Source organism: Mixophyes fleayi, chromosome 7 (assembly GCF_038048845.1).
Source record: "Mixophyes fleayi isolate aMixFle1 chromosome 7, aMixFle1.hap1, whole genome shotgun sequence".
NCBI lineage: Eukaryota > Metazoa > Chordata > Amphibia > Anura > Limnodynastidae > Mixophyes > Mixophyes fleayi.
In genome coordinates this window covers 141,027,256-141,045,503 of record NC_134408.1, presented here as the reverse complement: position 1 = coordinate 141,045,503, position 18,248 = coordinate 141,027,256, and the positions used below count along the sequence as shown (strand labels likewise).

The following is an 18,248-nucleotide window of genomic DNA, read 5'->3' as shown; positions in this document are numbered from 1 at the left end:
TCACAGCGTATCGCATTATTTTGGCCAGGGAATTGCGGGATGCGGGAGACTTGCCTGCTCTCCCGGGAGTCCAGGAGACCGACCCAAATTTCGGGAGTCTCCCGGACATTCCGGCAGAGTTGGCAAGTATGGTCGAGGGGGAAAGGGGGGATTTTGCCTACTTTCATGTTTGTTTTTTTTTAAAATTGTCCAGAATAGTTGTCAAAAACATATTTTATTTTTGCAGACAAAATAACATGTTCAATCGTTCTTACTCTATGTAAGTGCCCTTTTGACCCAGTAAGTGTGATTGAGAAATGATACAGATATAGAGTACCAGATTGTAAAATGTCTCAGGAGCAGGGCCTTTGTTTCCATGTCTGCATTTATTTTGTCGACCTTGTATGTCCCTGTTTAATGTATGTCCTGCTCCGCAGTGCTGAAGATCATTGTGGTGCCTTACAAATCAACAATAACAATAAAAACAATAACAATAATAATAATAATACTAATACACAGTGGGTGTATTGAGGAGTTATACATTAGATATTTTATATGCAAATATCTGCGAGTTACGTCCATAAAATAATGAGACCATACTGACATTGTAGCAATAATGGAGAGCAAGATAATGGAATTGCGACATTTGAAAACTTTTTCTATACACTTTATATGTGTAAACGAGAGCAGGTGGGGTGGAGAGGGTAAGAAGTGTTTCTATGAGAAGTGAGTACTAAATGGATGCATCTTTGTTTGTGAATTCCACTAACAATATCCTAAATGTCTCTTCTAGATCAGATTTTCATATGTAGAAGCTATTAGTCCTTTCAAATTGTAGTCATTCATCTCTCTTCATACATGAAACTTTATGAAGATTATAAGAAACCTTTTAACTTCATTTTAAAGAATCACAGTGAAAACGTTGTTTGCTTGTTATTAAATGGAGCGTTCAGTCTAAATTCTCAAATGTGTTTGAAAAAAACCTCTTTGAATGTCATAAATACATTTATTTATAGTATTTATAAAGTTGGATGCAAGCTCCCCTTTGTTATTAATAATACAGCTCAGAATAATGATATAAAAGAATGGTTGTTTGGCGATAAATAGTCGGATAAAAACTGTTGATATTTGCGCGGTCGAACAGGAGTATAATGGGAGATTAGTGGAGGTATAATGAACTTATAGCCTTAGGAGTGCATTGAATGAGTGTATGATTTCTGAATGCATATTGTTACTAGGGAGTAGCTTAAAACTTCACCCTAAGTTTTAAACTTCATCATAAGGAGCCTAATTATCAATAAGCCCCTTTCTCCGGTGATAGTGATGATCGCTATTGGCTCTTATTGCTGCAATAAAAAAACTGTCTTTGTTCCAATTTATCAAAGAAATATTGCTACTCCATTACCCCATGCAATACTTGTTAAACAGACTTCCCCAGGTAGCAGGATAGGGCGAAGCCAGAAAAAGCACGGAATCCGGTAAGATACAGAAAGAGCAGAGTCGGGAGATGAAATGTGAGTGCAGGAATATGGTTGTATACTCTAAGAGGCACTGGAGGAACATGTGTGAGACTCCACCTGTGTGTATCATATGGGGCAGAAGGCAGAACATTTAAAAGAGAAACATACCCTGTTGTGAGGTTTGATCAGGACAAGAGGGGGGCCATAAAACAACTGAGACTGAATGAGTGACAGGCACTTTCAGACAGGACTAGAGAGTGTCAGCTCTGGGGCCATTGTGTGAAGTGACACTACTGTGATTCATGCAGCTAAGTGCTGTGTAGGAGAAAAAGATATAATGAAAGTGATCAGCTCAACGTAACGTTCACTTGTTGTTAAACTTGCACATGCAGGGGGACCTGGTGACATAGCACTCACTGCGTCCTAGCAGACGAGCGCTAATCTAGACCTGGGTGTTGAGTATAGGAAACGCCAGAGGTAGACTGGATGCATTCATATTTTATTACTTAGAAGATTCAATCAGATTGGTTATCTATTGGTACTCTCTGAATACATATTTATTGTTGGGACAGTGGGGATGGGGGTGGGAGACAATCACCATAAATACACTATATGGACAAAAGTATTCGGACGCTTGACCATTACACCAAGAGGGACTTTAATAACATTGTATTGGTCCTCCTTTTCCAACGATAACAACATCCACTCTTCTTGGAAGGATTTCCACAAGATGTTCTTTCTGTAGGAATTTGTGCCCATTCATTCTGTAGATCAGTTATGAGGTCAGGCACTGATGTTGGACGAGAAGGCCTGGCTCGCAATCTCCGGTCCAGTTCCCAAAGGTGTTTGATGTTGTTGAGGTCAGGGCTCTGTGCGGGCCAGTCAAGTTCTTCCACACCGAACTCATCAAACCATGTCTTTGTAGTCCTTGCTTTGTGCACTGGGGCACAGTCATGTTGGAATAGAAAATGGCCTTCTCCAAACTGTTGCCACAAAGTTAGAAGCATAGCATTGTCCAAAATGACTTGGTATGCTGAAGCTTTACGAGTGCTCTTCACTGGAGATAAGGGACCTAGCCCAAACCATGAAAAACAGCCCCATCCCATTATCCCTTCTCCACCAAACTTCACAGTTGGCATAATGCAGTCAGGCAGGTAACATTCTCCTGGCAGACACCAGACCCAGACTCGCCCATCTGACTGCCAAACAGAGAAGCGTGATTCATCACTTCACAGAACACGTTTCCACTGCTCCGCAGTCCAGTGTCGGTGTGCTTTACACCACTCCACACAACGCTTGGCATTGGTCTTGGTGATGTGAGGCCTACATGCAGTTGCTCGGCCTTGGAAACCCATTCCATTAAGCTCCCGTCACACAGTTTTTGTGCTCACATTAATGCCAGTGGAAGTTCGGAACTCTTTAGCTATGGAATTAGCAGAGCGTTGGCGACTTTTACGCACCATGCTCCTTAGCAGTTGTTGACCCCGCTCTGTGATTTTACGTGGTCTTCTGCTTTGTGGCTAAGTTGCTGTTGTTCTTAAATTCTTCCACTTTCTAATAATATCACTTACAGTGGACCGTGGAATTTCCAGCAGGGATGAAATTTCACGAACCGTCTTATTGCAAAGGTGGCATCCTGTCACAGTACCCCGCCTGAAGTCACTGAGCTCTTCAGAACGACCCATTTTGTATCACAAATGCAGACTGCATGGTTAGGTGCTGGATTTTCTACACCTCTGGCAACGGGTCTGATTGAAACATCTCAATTCAATAATTAACAGGTGTGGCCAAATACTTTTGTCCATATAGTGTATATATAATTGAAATGTAAATATCCAGCATTTTTAATCAGGGAGGACATAACTACAATATTTCTGTTCTGTGACACCCCCCTATTATACAGCATCTAGAAGTTATGTGTGCATTGGAAAGAATGCATAAAATATTTAAATGGCATCATCAGCTGACTACATTTATTGGATTCTTAAATATGCATCTCACAGTATTACCTGCATAAATTGATTTTTTTATTCACAGCATTGATATGCTACGAAAATCTCGCTGGATCTTTTTTATCGCCTGAACTGTACAGACAGCTCTTATCTCTATATACATTACTCATAATAAATACGGAGTGACAAAAATTACTTTTCAATCAATAGCTGTAGTATAATTCTGAGTTTCTAATGAAGTAGAGCAAGCAGTGAGGCAGTTGTCAACAGTCACTGCTCTTAGACTGACTTTGTAACTCACTATTATCTTAAACATTTTTCCAACAACCCAGGGAAATGATATTTTCTAAAACAAAGAAATATAATTTCTTTCATCAGTAGTAGGATTACATCAAAGTAAACAGATATTTCCAGAATAAGTCATAAAAAGCACCCTAAAAATATATGTACCCATTTATGAAGAATGTATATAAAAAAAATTCTTCAATCAGTCAAACATAAACTAGTTATAAAATAAATAAAATAGGACGGAATATTTCTATTCCATCAAAAATTGAAAAATAAACATCCCAAAACATCAAATGAATGACAAAACATGGGGTGGGTCAAAAAGCTGAAACAGCATAGCATAGCATGGCAGTTGATTTTCATGTCCCCATATCCCCTGTGAATACCCCAATGGGTGAATGTTTAGTGAACAGTGCTAATCTGTAGAGGGCACTTTTAGCCAACCTCATATATATATTTATATATATGGGTAGCAGCTGCACAACATGGGAGTGGCCAGTCCGACCTTTTCCTACTGGAAAAGCGTTCATTGCTCTGACAGCATTTAATACTAATCTTATAACTGCAGGGTGTTTAAATCAGTGAAAGGTTCATACTCTCTCTGTTACATGCTACAGTCTCAAAAGCAGGAATCAATGCTCTGATGAGCCTTTGAACAACATCACATAAGCCGGAAAATAAAAATAAAATGCATTGAACTGCAAGGCATATCTAAAGCATAACATCAGTCTAACAGGACTATACCTATGAGGAGCTAACAAAGAATAGCCATATTGATGGGGGGTCGAGAGAGGACGAAAGTAGGAGATTGGGAGCTGTGCGGAGAGGGAGACAGGTAGGGACGGCTGTGTTTGCATTACTCCGTGGTAGGTGTGGTGACACCTGGTCTAACCAAATTTGAAGTGGGAAAATAATTGTCAACCAGACATAGTCATTTAAACAAATCATCATTTGACGCTTTAAAGACACCAGTGTCATGTGACATTTGGACGCAGTACGCATGTTTCAATCAAATGATTAGTAATGAGAAAATATTCTAAGTTAACTTCCACATTATACAGATCTCTGTTTCTATTTTATTGGAATACTTATACAATAATACTATACCGAATAATAATAATAATAATAATAAAAATAATAATAATAAAATAATAATAATATTGATTACTGTGTGTAATATATTATTTCTCAGCTGTTTCTTGGATTAGTGTGCATTGTACAGCTAGATGTCTTGTGACTGAGAACTACCTGACCTTCTTACCAAAAACTTTAATTGGCGAAACCAAAAAAGTTGCAGCAAATATAAAAGTTTAAATTAAAAAAAAAAAAAAAAGCCTGAGCACATAAGCTTAGTGAAGTAATAATAGAATGTGTCCTTATAAAGAACGTCATTGGCAGGCAACCTGTTATAAAATTCTGGTACTCTTGGTTTCCTAAATTATAATCTCCACCGTCTTTTGAATTTTCAATGTACTGTATTTATTTTCACATTGAAAAGCATGGTTGTATTTGTTTTGCTACTTTTATTTTGCTGGGATTTTCACATGTCACATTTTATTAGTTTTCAACTATTTAAGTGGGGGTTTCCGCTTTCCCCTTTTCCTGCCTTCCCCAATATGTAACTTTAGAGGGCTCCTCAGCACCCAGGTTACATTCCAGATGCCAGTCCAAACAGGGGAGATGACGAAGATCTTGGAAGGTGAGCACCAGGGGTCCCGATAATACCTAACTGCCAGGACCCTGCTCAATAGAATGCCAGATGCTCTGAGAGTAAGCACTTAACAGGTACAACTTCAGGATATCATTATTTGTCTGCCACTTCTACACAGAACATAGGCAATAAAACTTGAAAGGGGGAAATTCAGTTTTAATTAAACTGTAGAAATTCATATATTAAAAATAGACCCGTGTACTTGTCCTTTAAACTACATTTTCCATGGTTTTCTATGAAGCCCATTGACATCTATCAAGTACTTTCTCAATTATAATTGTATCCTGGACAGACAGAGGAAAGGACTTCTCAGTGCAGCTTGAGTGTGCAGTGAACATGGCACGTGATTGGTCAGCTTCAGTCATCCAATCAGATGCCACCAACACGTCTCACCTTCAGACTGAAGCCCTAAGATACATTTATTATGCTGAAGTGACCCAGTTCAGGTAACAACTGGGGTTCCAGGTGTTTGTCCAATTTTTGGGGACAATCATTTTAAATGATCTAACAGCATCAAATCTAATACGAATAACTTATATAGAACTGGACACCTTCTTTACGTAAACCATTAGTTACATAGTCATATTTAAAGTGCAAACTATTCTCTTTTGAGATGAAACTGACATTACAGTAAGTCTATAGGCCACCACCTCACGTGGGTTTGTTTTATAGTGGTCAACGTATAACCTGCAAACGGAATACCTGTTCACCAAGACCAGCTGAGGAGCAGTTTGGACCCTTTATAATTAAACCTCTTTTCTCTCTGCATCAGTTTTTCAAATTAGTGAAACACTTAGTTTACATTTTTAAATGGGACCCCCCCCCCAAAAAAAAAAAAAATTATGTAAAAAACTAAAAGAATGGTAAAGTCTTAAAACCAGTATCTTGTAACAGTACTAACACAGTACAGAAAACTCTATATTTGTCATATATTATATTTAAATTGCTAGAAAGGTAGTGTAAAATCAGGTATATTGGTCTGTGGAAAAGCATTGGAGACTGAGGGGAAAGTATAAAATCAGGGAATGTAAAGTGAGGGATTGACTGTATTTTTATCTGATCACTGCAGATGAATTGTGTAGCACACAAGCCTGTGATTGCCCAGCCGGCCAGCAGCTGTAACTGTATACCAATCCGTTCATGCGGGGACATTCAACCCGAGATTAATCTGCAGACAGCCACATGTACTTCACATCTGAAGTCAAGAGCGCTTCATTTCACTGCTGCATCGGCAGGCTGATGTGAAGGTTCTTTTGGGTCACACATCCCCTCCGTGCGGTATCATTTCACAGGCTGTCACTCAGACGTGCCCAAGAAAATATGGAAATAACCGAATATAGACCATTGCTGTATAAAGAGAGGAACCACAAGCTGAATATAACTGGGACAAGCTAACCAGACACGTGGTAGCCAATTAACTGTCCAGGAAATATGAAGGGTTACTTATGGATATGATTATATATATATATATATATATATATATATATATATATTATTGCTTTATTACTTTTAAGGTTTGCTAGTTGTTGAACCTTTTTAGTTCTGCATTTAATGCAGCATTGTAAGGGGCCATTTTTATGCATGTTATTCAGGGCCTGATTATCCAGTACGCTGACTAGGGGGGAGGCGCAAGATTTTTGGGGGGTCCAACATTGGGACAGGGTGAGGCATAAACTGAAATTCATTTTAAAATATAAGACAATAACTGTTCTCCAAAGTAAAAAGAAAACATGAAAGCATAATGTAGTAAGATTTTTTTTTGTGGACGTAATCCAATGTTAAAGGCTGAAAACAGTGAGTCATCCTTGGGCGGGCACCTGAGGATAAGAGAGTAGGAGAGACAAGGAAGGCGGCAGGCATAGGGGTGACAGCTCCCCCCCCCCCCCCCCCGCCCCTCCTTTCTGCTATAAATTTATAATTTGAATGAAAACTAAATGAGTGACAAAGATCTTGTTAACTGTTTAAAAAGTCAAGTGGAGATGAGTTTTGAAAACGCGCAAAGGACAGAGATGAACGAGAGGGTTCTTTATTGAAAAAGTTTTGAAAACTCGACTAAAATTTCAGCCATTCTGTGGTGGAGATGGGAGGGGTGGAGAAAGCTGGATTTTAGATTAAGGACGAGTTTGCTTTTGCCTTCCGCATATTAGCCTGGTGTGGAAGGTGAGAGGGGGGCTACGAGTGCATTAGCCTAGAGTGGCCTGAACCTTTAATCAGGCCCTGATGTTACTATAGGCTGTTGGCCCCTATTACATTCTGTCTGATGCTGGTCGTATCTGGGGTATCCTCACTTTTAAATTACACTCGTGCAGACTCCTGTGTTCCTTCCTGCAGACACTATACTGAACATCAAAGACAGACACAGCTTACGGTGCACACAGGGACGTTTAGTTCCATAAGAGCTGGTGAGATGGATTAAGCTAGCAGGGTATGCTTAGACTTGTAGTTCCCCAGTAGCATTTCCCCAATTGACGGATGAAGTACTCTGGAGGCAGCCTCTATTGCCACCCCGTGATTCATATTTCCACCACCACTTGGTATTAGAGGGCTGCAGGGTACCATTTAAACTCTGATATCACTTCCATGGGAGATAGTAAACCCCCAATTCCATTAGACACTGGACATCTTTGTTGTAGGCTCTTTAAGCTTCTTAAATAATCTGCAGATATAAAAGTTCGCAATGGACTTTTCCTTTAATTACCACTGTGCCGTACAAGGATAGCGTAAGATATAAATACATTATATAGACATTCCCCTTACAGACAAAACAGATCAGATAACCGGATTTATCTCTTACAAATAACTTTTGGGAACTATGATGTAGAGCTCAGTATTTACAGTTGTTGAAAGGAAGATATATTTATAGTCTATTCTTATCAATGGACTCATAACAAATCATCAATAATAAGTCAAATAAAGGCCAGCTTGTCCAAATCTCAGGAATATCCCATCATTGTTTATGGCACCAGACAAACCTCGTCTCTCATCACAGTTCCCCTCCCTGATTTGTTATCACTTGGCCGAACAACGTGACTCTCCAGTCTTTCAAGATAAAATACAGCACTGACATTATTTCTTCTCAGCTTTACAAAACACCCTGAAATGCGCCTATGTGGTAATGCACCAGTCTGAAACAATAAGAGATAAAGCAAAAACCAGACAGTGAAGGACACCAAGGATAATACATCAAAGGGTGTATTTCATCATGATCATATTTCCTATAGTTCTGAGTGATTTGGCAGATTTAATGCCACAAAGTACTCCGGGATACAATGTACACGTTACTGATCTCTATGTCTGATGAAAAGCTTCACGCAGCGTTCTATACACAGCTTTAATAGTGTGAGCATCTAATACACCTTATACGCAGGGCCATCTTTTCCATTGTGCACGATGGGCAGCTGCCCGGGGGCCCCACGGGCAAGGGGGCCCCGTAGGCACGGCTCTTAATGAGAATAAGTAATCCTGCAAAAGAAAAAAACCTGCATAAAAAAAACCTACAAGGGTCACTGAGCAAGTACATCTATCTATCTCTATCTCTATGTATCTATATCTATATCTATATCTATATCTGTATACATCTATATATCTATATTTAAATATATATCTAGGGGCCCCGGTGCACTGCTTTGCCCGGGGCCCATAATGTTGTTAAGATGGCCCTGCTTATACGTAGGATAATGTACTCCCTACTGTACAGTATAAGCCTATTAGAAGTCACAGAGGAGATCCATCCCAATATTAGGGTACTTTAAGTCATGAAAATCTGGGGTGATTTCTATTATCCACAATAATTTACAGTAGGTAGACTGTTATTTCTTATAATGTTTTGCTGATGGACAATGAAGCGATGACATCTGAACTTTCAAATTATGGGCCCGATTTAGTGTTAAACCTACAAATGCAACTTCTATGTAAGTGAAAAATGCGTTAGCTTTCTATAGCTGTATTTTAAGTTAAATTATCTTCTTGTAACTCAAGTCTTGAAGTTACAGCGACCTTTCACACACAGTAATAGAAACCCAATAGAAGTAATCTGATTACCTTAACCCTCCAGAGTGATAAACACGTATCCTAGTGTAGTTAATTATGAAAATGTTCCTTTGATGGTAACAAATGTTTCAACTGTGCCGCAATGTTGCTACCGCCACAGAAGTGCCAGTCATCAATGGCTGCTTTATTATTGGTGGCTGATAATGCTACGGCCTCACATTAGCTATACACCTCCACCAATGTTTACTCTGTTACCTTCTGTATCATGTATTCCCTAAACCTTTTAGATTGCAAGCTCTTTTGGGCAGGGCCATGTCATTACATGTCATTTGTTTGTGTCACCAACTGCTCAACGCACTCTGCTGCATAATATGTCAGCACTTTACCAATAAAAAGATAATAATAACAATATACAATGCACATACATAAAATAGTTAAAAACATGTTATTTAGATGAGGTATATGTTTGGGAATAGACAGATGACGTCCTAATGTCCCTCCTTTCACACAGGAACTCCGAAGATGGCAGAAAACACCCAAGGCACCAATCCAGCAGAGATAGTGAACCTCTGTAGGAACCCTACGCGTTTCGTCCACAGGACTTTTTCAGGGAGTAAGGTCAGGTCATTCAGTGATCCAGATCTTTGAGAGTGTGGCTAGCTTTACAAGTCATGTACTAAATCTTGATCTCACGGCACACATCGCTCAGCTCCGCTACTGTTTGTCATGTTTTTGTTTATATCTAAATAAGCAGGACATTCATTTTGGATCAGAGAGCCCTCTTTAAACATACTGGACGACTTTTGCACAGTCTGTGTCGCAGTCCAAAAAAAGATCAAAATCAAAACTTTATCCAGCCGGATGGAAAATAACAGTGACCGATCACCCCATAGACACGTGTGTAGGGTCATCGCTCCTGCATAAAGCAAATTAATTTTCACTGCAACTCTTCATATTGGATCACTGCAGCCAGATCGGATCTGGGCGGCCGGATTGCTCACAGATTAGATCAGATGACAACGATCCCATACAGCTGAATATATATCTAGCATTACACAGATGCTCTAAAGACTAGTTAGCCGTGACTTACCGCAGCCAGCAGTTGATAGTTCATCGCTCCCGTTCGGACAGTCTCTTTCTCCATCACAAAGCCAATGGAAGGGAACACAAGCATGGGATCCGGGGCAGCTGAACATGTCAGCGGCACACGTTAAGGCACCTGAATCACACATATATACACTGTAACACAGAGTTGTCCGGAGCCTAAGGCGGTTTTCACAATATTCAGCAGAGATATATAACAGCAATGAGTTAGAAGTGTCCCCACTAGGATTGTGATACAATATTTCAGTACATATTAATGTAATGCAGTAATGTTTGTAAAGTGCTGTAATGTATTTGAGGGGACATTTGGGAAATGTAAGTATATAGACAATAGTGAAACAATTAGGAAACAAACATTTTTTTAAGGCTTAATAACGGCATCACTGATTTTTGTGCACAAGTATTTATATAATAAAACTTGAACATAAACTCACTTTGCAGTTTAATGGTGCACACTCATTGGATGTCGGATGCAACAATGTATCACTATGTATCACAATGAATCACTATGGGTCAGTATGTATCACAATGAATCACTATGGGTCAGTATGTATCACAATGTATCACTATGTATCACTATTTATCAGTATGCATCACTATGTATCAATATTTATCACTATGTATAAGTAGGTATCATGATGTATCAATTTATATCACTATGTATCACTATGGATCAGTATGTATCACTATGTATTACTATGTATCATTATGTATCACTATGGTGTCTGTATCTAGGGGTCTTTTTATCAAAGGGAGAAAAGCCCTAAGTCTGTCGAAAACAGGTAATTTTCATGGATTTAGGACAATTTATCAAGTTAATCAATTGAAAGTGTTTCATATTACTGCTATTTGATAAACAGAGCCTTTAGTATAGTAATTTAGATCAAGGACATATATATATATTTTAGTAAAGCTGAACATAATCAACAAATAAACTGATTCAGAAACTCATTTTTGTTGATGTTATGTTACACCGCCTCCCCTCATTTGTTTGGGATTAATTACAGTTTATATAATGGATAAACCACGTTTATAATCCACGTACCACATACAGCATCGCTTTCATCAGAGCCGTCCCCGCAGTCGTCCTCTCCGTCGCACATCCATTGTTTAGATATACATTTGTTTTTAGAGCAAGCAAACTGACTCCAAGAACAGGAAGTGCCTGAAGAACAAAAGTATACTATATATTTACCATTATCCCTATATTGTATATAACACATATTACTGGAATTAACTGATAAGTGTAGTGCTATGTATGTCCCAATGCCTTTATTAATGTGACATTATAATATAATAAAGCAAGCATAGCTGTATATTTTTTTGCAAAACCACCTAATTATCAATGAATTGTTATGATTAATAAAATAATTTTTATAACCTTCCTACAGTGCCCTCTGATCTTAAAATAACAGGCTCAATTACAACTTAACATTATAAACAGTTTTATTAATCATACAACCTGACCCATTTCATCATTAAATACTTTCACAATCAGTCATGTGAGACAAGTTTGCAAGGATTTTCTTAATTATAAATTGATATAATCGGAAAAGCACAAAAGTTGCTTTTACCCTTCAGTAAAACAATCCTAAATCATCCTTGTCTACTTTATGAATTGCAGGTGCAAAGGTGGGCTTTGTGAATCGTGTCAATATGGCCTCACCCCTCGTTGTCGAAATAATGCAATCACATAATTCCGTTGCATGGCCAAAATTAGGCGATTCACAATGAATTTCATCATCAAGGCCCCCATCCCATCCACTTCACTATGAAGTGGGCAGAATGACTTGTTCTCCAGGGAGTCTGGAAGATCTACCCGTAAGTTGGGAGTCTCCCGAACATTCTAGGAGAGTGGACAACTAAATACAGTGAGTTTATAACCCAGTAACACACAAAATGGTCAATGTTTCTTGCTCCTTCTTCACATTACATCACTTCCTCTAACAATAACACTGTTCTTAGTGCTGGTTAAGATGCATTCATCGGTAAATGCAGCTGGAATGAGATGTACCAGGTGAATTATAACACTAGTGCGTACCTTGTGAGTTTACTTACACCCGTGCAAACTCACCACAATGTAATTCATCAGTCCCATCTTCACAGTCTTTCTGACCGTCGCAAACCCACGTATTCAAAATGCACCGTCCACTGAGACAGCCGAAGTTATTCTCTGCACAGCGGTCTTGTTTTTTTGCTAGGCAAGAAAAGGAAAAATGGATTTCAGTTATATCAATGCCAAGATTTGAGTAAGCGAGCCTTCACTTTTCATTTTCGCCTTGATCTTTGACTCTACCAAACATTATCTTTGAAAAACAAATACTAGTGGTAATGAAGACATCTCAGAAGACCTTCACTGTTGCATTGACACTGGAATATGTCAACAAAATGGTGATTTTTCTTTAAAATGAATGCTGACCTTATTTCACTTTTTGCTAAAGGCAACACTGTTTTTCTACCTATCATTAGATCCATACACATAATACATTATAAAAAATAATAATAATGCAATCACCAGGCATCTACTAATAAACAAATAACACACAAATAACTTGGTAAACCAGATCAAGTTATTTACAGGACAGTGAGTGAGAAGGATAGTAATGTCCAATGTGAAGTTGGCCTGGACTCAGGAAAATAGGACTAGGGAAGAAGACCTAGAGGTACAGAGGGTGATGAAATCGTAAAAGGAGCACACGAGGAAAGAGGGCCCTGCTCACGAGAGCTTACATCCTAAAGGGATGTGGAAGGCACAAATAGGGTGGTACCGAGTGAGGGGAACATTGTGGTGAGTGGAGGTGGTAGCAGCGGCAAAGGAGTTAGTAGGAGGGCAAATAGGCTTGAATAAGGAATTACTTTTAAGGGCACGCTTAAAGACTTGGAGGGTAGAGGCTAATCTGATAAGTGGGAGATCGTTCTACTGGTGGGGAGCAGCCCTAGTGAAGTCCTGGCTGTGGGAGGTCGAACATGCAATCAGTGTGGCAGTAAGGCGGCGGCCGTTGGCATAGACCAAAGAGGGTGGGAAGGAGTGTGGGCAGTTATGTGGTTGGAGATGTAAGGGGAATGATTGACTGAGAGATTTGTGGGTGAGAGTGAGAGGTATAAATGTAATTCTGTAGACCACAGGGTGCCAGTGACTGGCAGAGAGGGACAGAAGAAAGAAAAATGAGGCAGGTAGAAAACATACTAAAGAGGGGCAAGGCAGGAATTGGGGAGGCCGGAGAGGAGGAGGTTAGAGTAATCAAGGTAAGAGATTTGGTGGCTTCCACAGTGAGAAAGGGACGGATCTTGGATATTATCTGAAGGTGGAGGAATTTAAAAAGGGACTGCATGTGAGGTTTGAAGGAGAGGGAGGTGTCAAGGTTGACACCTAGGCAGTGGACTTAAGGGACAGAAAAGATTATAGGGCCTGATTCGTTAGTGATCTTATCAGCCGTTTTTTTGCTTATCTTAAGCAAATCCACTCTGTGCATGCTCAGAAAAGGGAGATAAGAAGCAAAATCCACCGCATAAGTGAAGAATTTCTTAAGTTAAGATGAAAGTCCATCTTAACTTCGTTCTTATCTCCCCATTTCTTCTTAAAATAAGAATCTTAACTTTCGCACAAGATAATATCACTAATGAATCAGGCCCATAGTGTCATAAACACAAAGAGGCAGAGGTGAAAGTAAGGGAGCCCTGGACAGGGGGGGTGATTATTTTGGCCGTCAAATTTCAAGTTTATGAGTCGCTGGGAAATCCAAAATGAAATGGCTGAGTGACAGCAGCGGACAAAAGATATTAGGGAAGGGGTCAGGGAAAGACAGATATATTTGTGTGTTATCAGCTTACAGGGGATACTAGAGGGCAAAGAAACTGACGGGGACACCAAGGGAGGAGATGTAGAGGGAGAAAACGCACATAAAAGCGCAACTATATATGGCGCCTTTTGCTGCAATGATTTTTATTTTTGCAAATGTTTTACATGCACTTAACTTGCGTTAGAAACTCATCTTAAATGCAGAATTTTAGTGGCTACATGGCAGCCTCCTGGAACAATGTTACACTGTCATTTTCCTGAAATTATAGTGCAATATATTCTTGAACGTTTCCAGCTTAGAAAATTACATGGCACTAAGTAAAAGGTCTCACAAAGGGCTGAGACCAGTTTTATTTTCCATGTTAGGAAATGGCAAGCCTCCACCGAGTGTCCGTTCATTTCATCTCCTTGTAAATGTAGACAGATTATTACATTAAAACACAGCCAAGTGGGTACATCAGCAAGAAATTACACTGTGGTAATTACCTGGGCATTTTAATTCGTCTACATAGTCCCCGCAGTCGTTTGCGCCGTCACATAGCCATTCTGGCAAAATGCACAGGGACGTGGAATTGCATGGTATAAATCCAGACTTTTTCACTCCAAGTTTGTAATAATAAGAACAGTCGGTGTTATCTGCAGGGTAAATGAGATAAACAAAACGTTAAATCAGAAAACTTTATTGAAAATGAGCATTTAGAATAGCCGACACAGCCATATAGCATCATAAAGACAGTATATCTATACTATACTATATTGAGCTCAGTCAGATTGCAGAGATATCTACAGTACAGCAGACTGTTGCCCATAGCAACCAATCAGATTCTAGCTATCATTTATCTAGCACATTCTAGGCAATGACAGCTATAAGCTGATTGGTTGCTATGGGCAACACCTCCACTTTTCCTTTTTAGAAGCTGTCATATGTTTACCCCCAGGGATGCGTTAAACCAGGCAATTTAACCGTTATAAGTTTTTTTTTTCCAAGCCGATTTTAGTTGCTCATTAATTTATATCTACCCATTACCTAAAATGTACAAATTAAAATGTTATTTTTCATTTGAAAAAAGGATACCGGGGTTAACTTACTAAACTGCGGGTTTGAAAAAGTGGAGATGTTACCTACAGGAACCAATCAGATTCTAGCTTTCATTTATTTAGTTCATTCTGCAAAATGACAGCTAGAATCTGATTGGTTGTTATAGACAACATCTCCACTATTTCCAACCCGCAGTTTAGTAAATATACCCCACCATGTCTATTTAATCGGAAATAGAGAGAATAACTACAACCAAAAATATATTACGGAAGTAAATCTAAATAAAAGTTTGAGACTGTCCTAGCCTGTCAGACTACAAAACTGGGGTGAAGGCAATCCTACGTCTTATGAGTCACAAAACATATATGACGAATAATTATTTACAGACTTTTTGTTGTTGGAGCATATTGCATAGTTTTTAAAACATGTCACATAAGGAAATGTTGACGCTTTCAAAGGGAGCCTTCTGCAAATGTTGCAAATGGTTTATAAAATTTGGAGTTAAACATATACATTTATATATTTATATATATTTCTAATTACTTTTATGACATGACATGCTGCAGCTAGATTTCTATTTTTTAACATCGAGAATGTATTGTATTTTTGTGTTGTTTTTATTTGACATGTATCTATAACTTTTTGTGAGTCATATGCTGTTGGATTACTTCTAGACTCCTTCTGGTGGGCAATAGACTGGGTTTATCACACAAGGTTGGTGATATTTAGTAATTCTTGCTAGCGATTGTGTGGTGCTTCCCGGACTACACCTACTTGGAAACTATATTCTTAAATATAACTATGTATAGCTATCTATCTATCTATCTATATATATATATATATATATATATATATATATATATATATATATATATATGTGTGTGTATAACTATATATAGCTACATATATTTTTATATATATATATATATATATATATATATATATATATATATATATACACACAATTATATATATATAGTTGTATGTATATATATATATATATATATATATATATATATATATATATATATAATGGATTGATTCCAGAATCCCTATTTGTGACCACAATCCATGAGAGTGCCCTCTTAATCCTTTGTTGTCCCATTTTTCCCTTCTTTCCTTCTAATACTGCACAATGTCCTTCTAATATACACTACTTGTTTATTTTATTTTTAAAAATAAGATATTTGTTCACATTTCTAGACGGTGCTGACTTTGCCAATGTAAATTTGTAAACTCCAGCACTTAAACAGATCAAGGATCAGTTTATTGTATAAAAGACTACACATTGAAGATGAAAATAAGCCCGGTGGAGCGATCAAATGTTTCAGTGTTGTGCAAAGACAAATCCACAGTGACAGTATTTCAAAGGTGTCGCTTACTGCAGTTCTTTTCATCCGAAGCATCTGAGCAGTCAATCATCTGGTTACACTGTGCGGACTTAGTAACGCACGTCCCATCTGTGCAGCGGAATTCCGTAGACGCACACGTAGAAACTGTGCAAATGTTTGAAGAGACAATTGTGTCAATTTAAGCGACGGGTCAGATAGGTCAACTATATACAGACAAGATAAATAGCTTTAATCAATTATATATATTTAAGATATTGTGGTTTTTTTTTAATTATTGAAAGAACTGAGTGTGAATATTTTTCATTTACAAACATTTAGGTCAAATTAGCGTCAACGTATTCAGCCAAGAGTCTGATTTACCCGTAAACAATTTGCTTTGCATAGTAGCCTTGGGGTCACACTTACTAATCTTCACAGCAATTACACACTCCACAGTCCAGACAAAATGCAGACCCCACGGCTGTCTATCACGGAGGCGACCTGCGGGATTTGTCACAACTTTGCAGGTTGCGGTTGTCAGCAGAATGTAGGGAAATTAATTTAAATATGTTCTTGTTGCAAATCACAATATCTGTCTTGTAATGGGCGCACTACATTTATACAAATGTATGTAGAATATGTATAAGGGAACAGGCAGATATCCATTCTGGCAGAATGCACAAGGGTGTGGAATTACGTGGTATTAATCCAGCCATAGAAACTCTAAGGGGAGAATTCAATTCTGAGCAAAGCCCTGTCGGAGCCTTGCGTGATGTGCACCTACATATATTTACGGGTATTATGTAGAGACGCTCGGGCTCGGTTTTCTGAAAACGGAGCCCACCCGAACTTGGGGGATCCGAGGAGGCTCGCGAGTCCGCTCTGAACTTCCACACTTCCTCAGATCTGAAATGAGGCAAAACGTCATTGCTGCGTTGTCGGATCTCGCTGGTATTTGATAACATTAGTACCTCCCTCCTCAGGAGATCCAGCGCTATTGCTCACACAGAAACAGGGGTAGCAGTGTTCATGTCACTCTCCAGTCTCCAGTGCCATTGCTCACACAGAAACAGGGGTAGCAGTGTTCATGTCACTCTCCAGTCTCCAGTGACATTGCTCACACAGAAACAGGGGTAGCAGTGTTCTTGTCACTCTCCAGTCTCCAGTGACATTGCTCACACAGAAACAGGGGTAGCAGTGTTCTTGTCACTCTCCAGTCTCCAGTGACATTGCTCAATTACATTGCTCACACAGAAACAGGGGTAGCAGTGTTCTTGTCACTCTCCAGTCTCCAGTGACATTGCTCACACAGAAACAGGGGTAGCAGTGTTCTTGTCACTCTCCAGTCTCCAGTGACATTGCTCAGTGCCATTGCTCACACAGAAACAGGGGTAGCAGTGTTCTTGTCACTCTCCAGTCTCCAGTGACATTGCTCAGTGCCATTGCTCACACAGAAACAGGGGTAGCAGTGTTCATGTCACTCTCCAGTCTCCAGTGACATTGCTCACACAGAAACAGGGGTAGCAGTGTTCTTGTCACTCTCCAGTCTCCAGTGACATTGCTCACACAGAAACAGGGGTAGCAGTGTTCTTGTC

General features: G+C 39.1%; 1 protein-coding gene across 1 annotated transcript in view; it reads right to left on the bottom strand.

Moving 5' to 3' along the window:
• The window catches only part of LRP1B (LDL receptor related protein 1B), a 728,477-nt gene that overhangs the window by 161,819 nt on the left and 548,410 nt on the right, over positions 1-18,248 (bottom strand). Inside the window, exons 47-51 of the mRNA XM_075181401.1 lie at positions 16,705-16,818; positions 14,770-14,919; positions 12,559-12,681; positions 11,530-11,649; positions 10,471-10,599 (exon numbers count right to left, since the gene is read on the bottom strand). Coding sequence (XP_075037502.1) covers positions 10,471-10,599; positions 11,530-11,649; positions 12,559-12,681; positions 14,770-14,919; positions 16,705-16,818 — 636 coding nt within the window. The remainder of the gene's footprint in view (positions 1-10,470; positions 10,600-11,529; positions 11,650-12,558; positions 12,682-14,769; positions 14,920-16,704; positions 16,819-18,248) is intronic.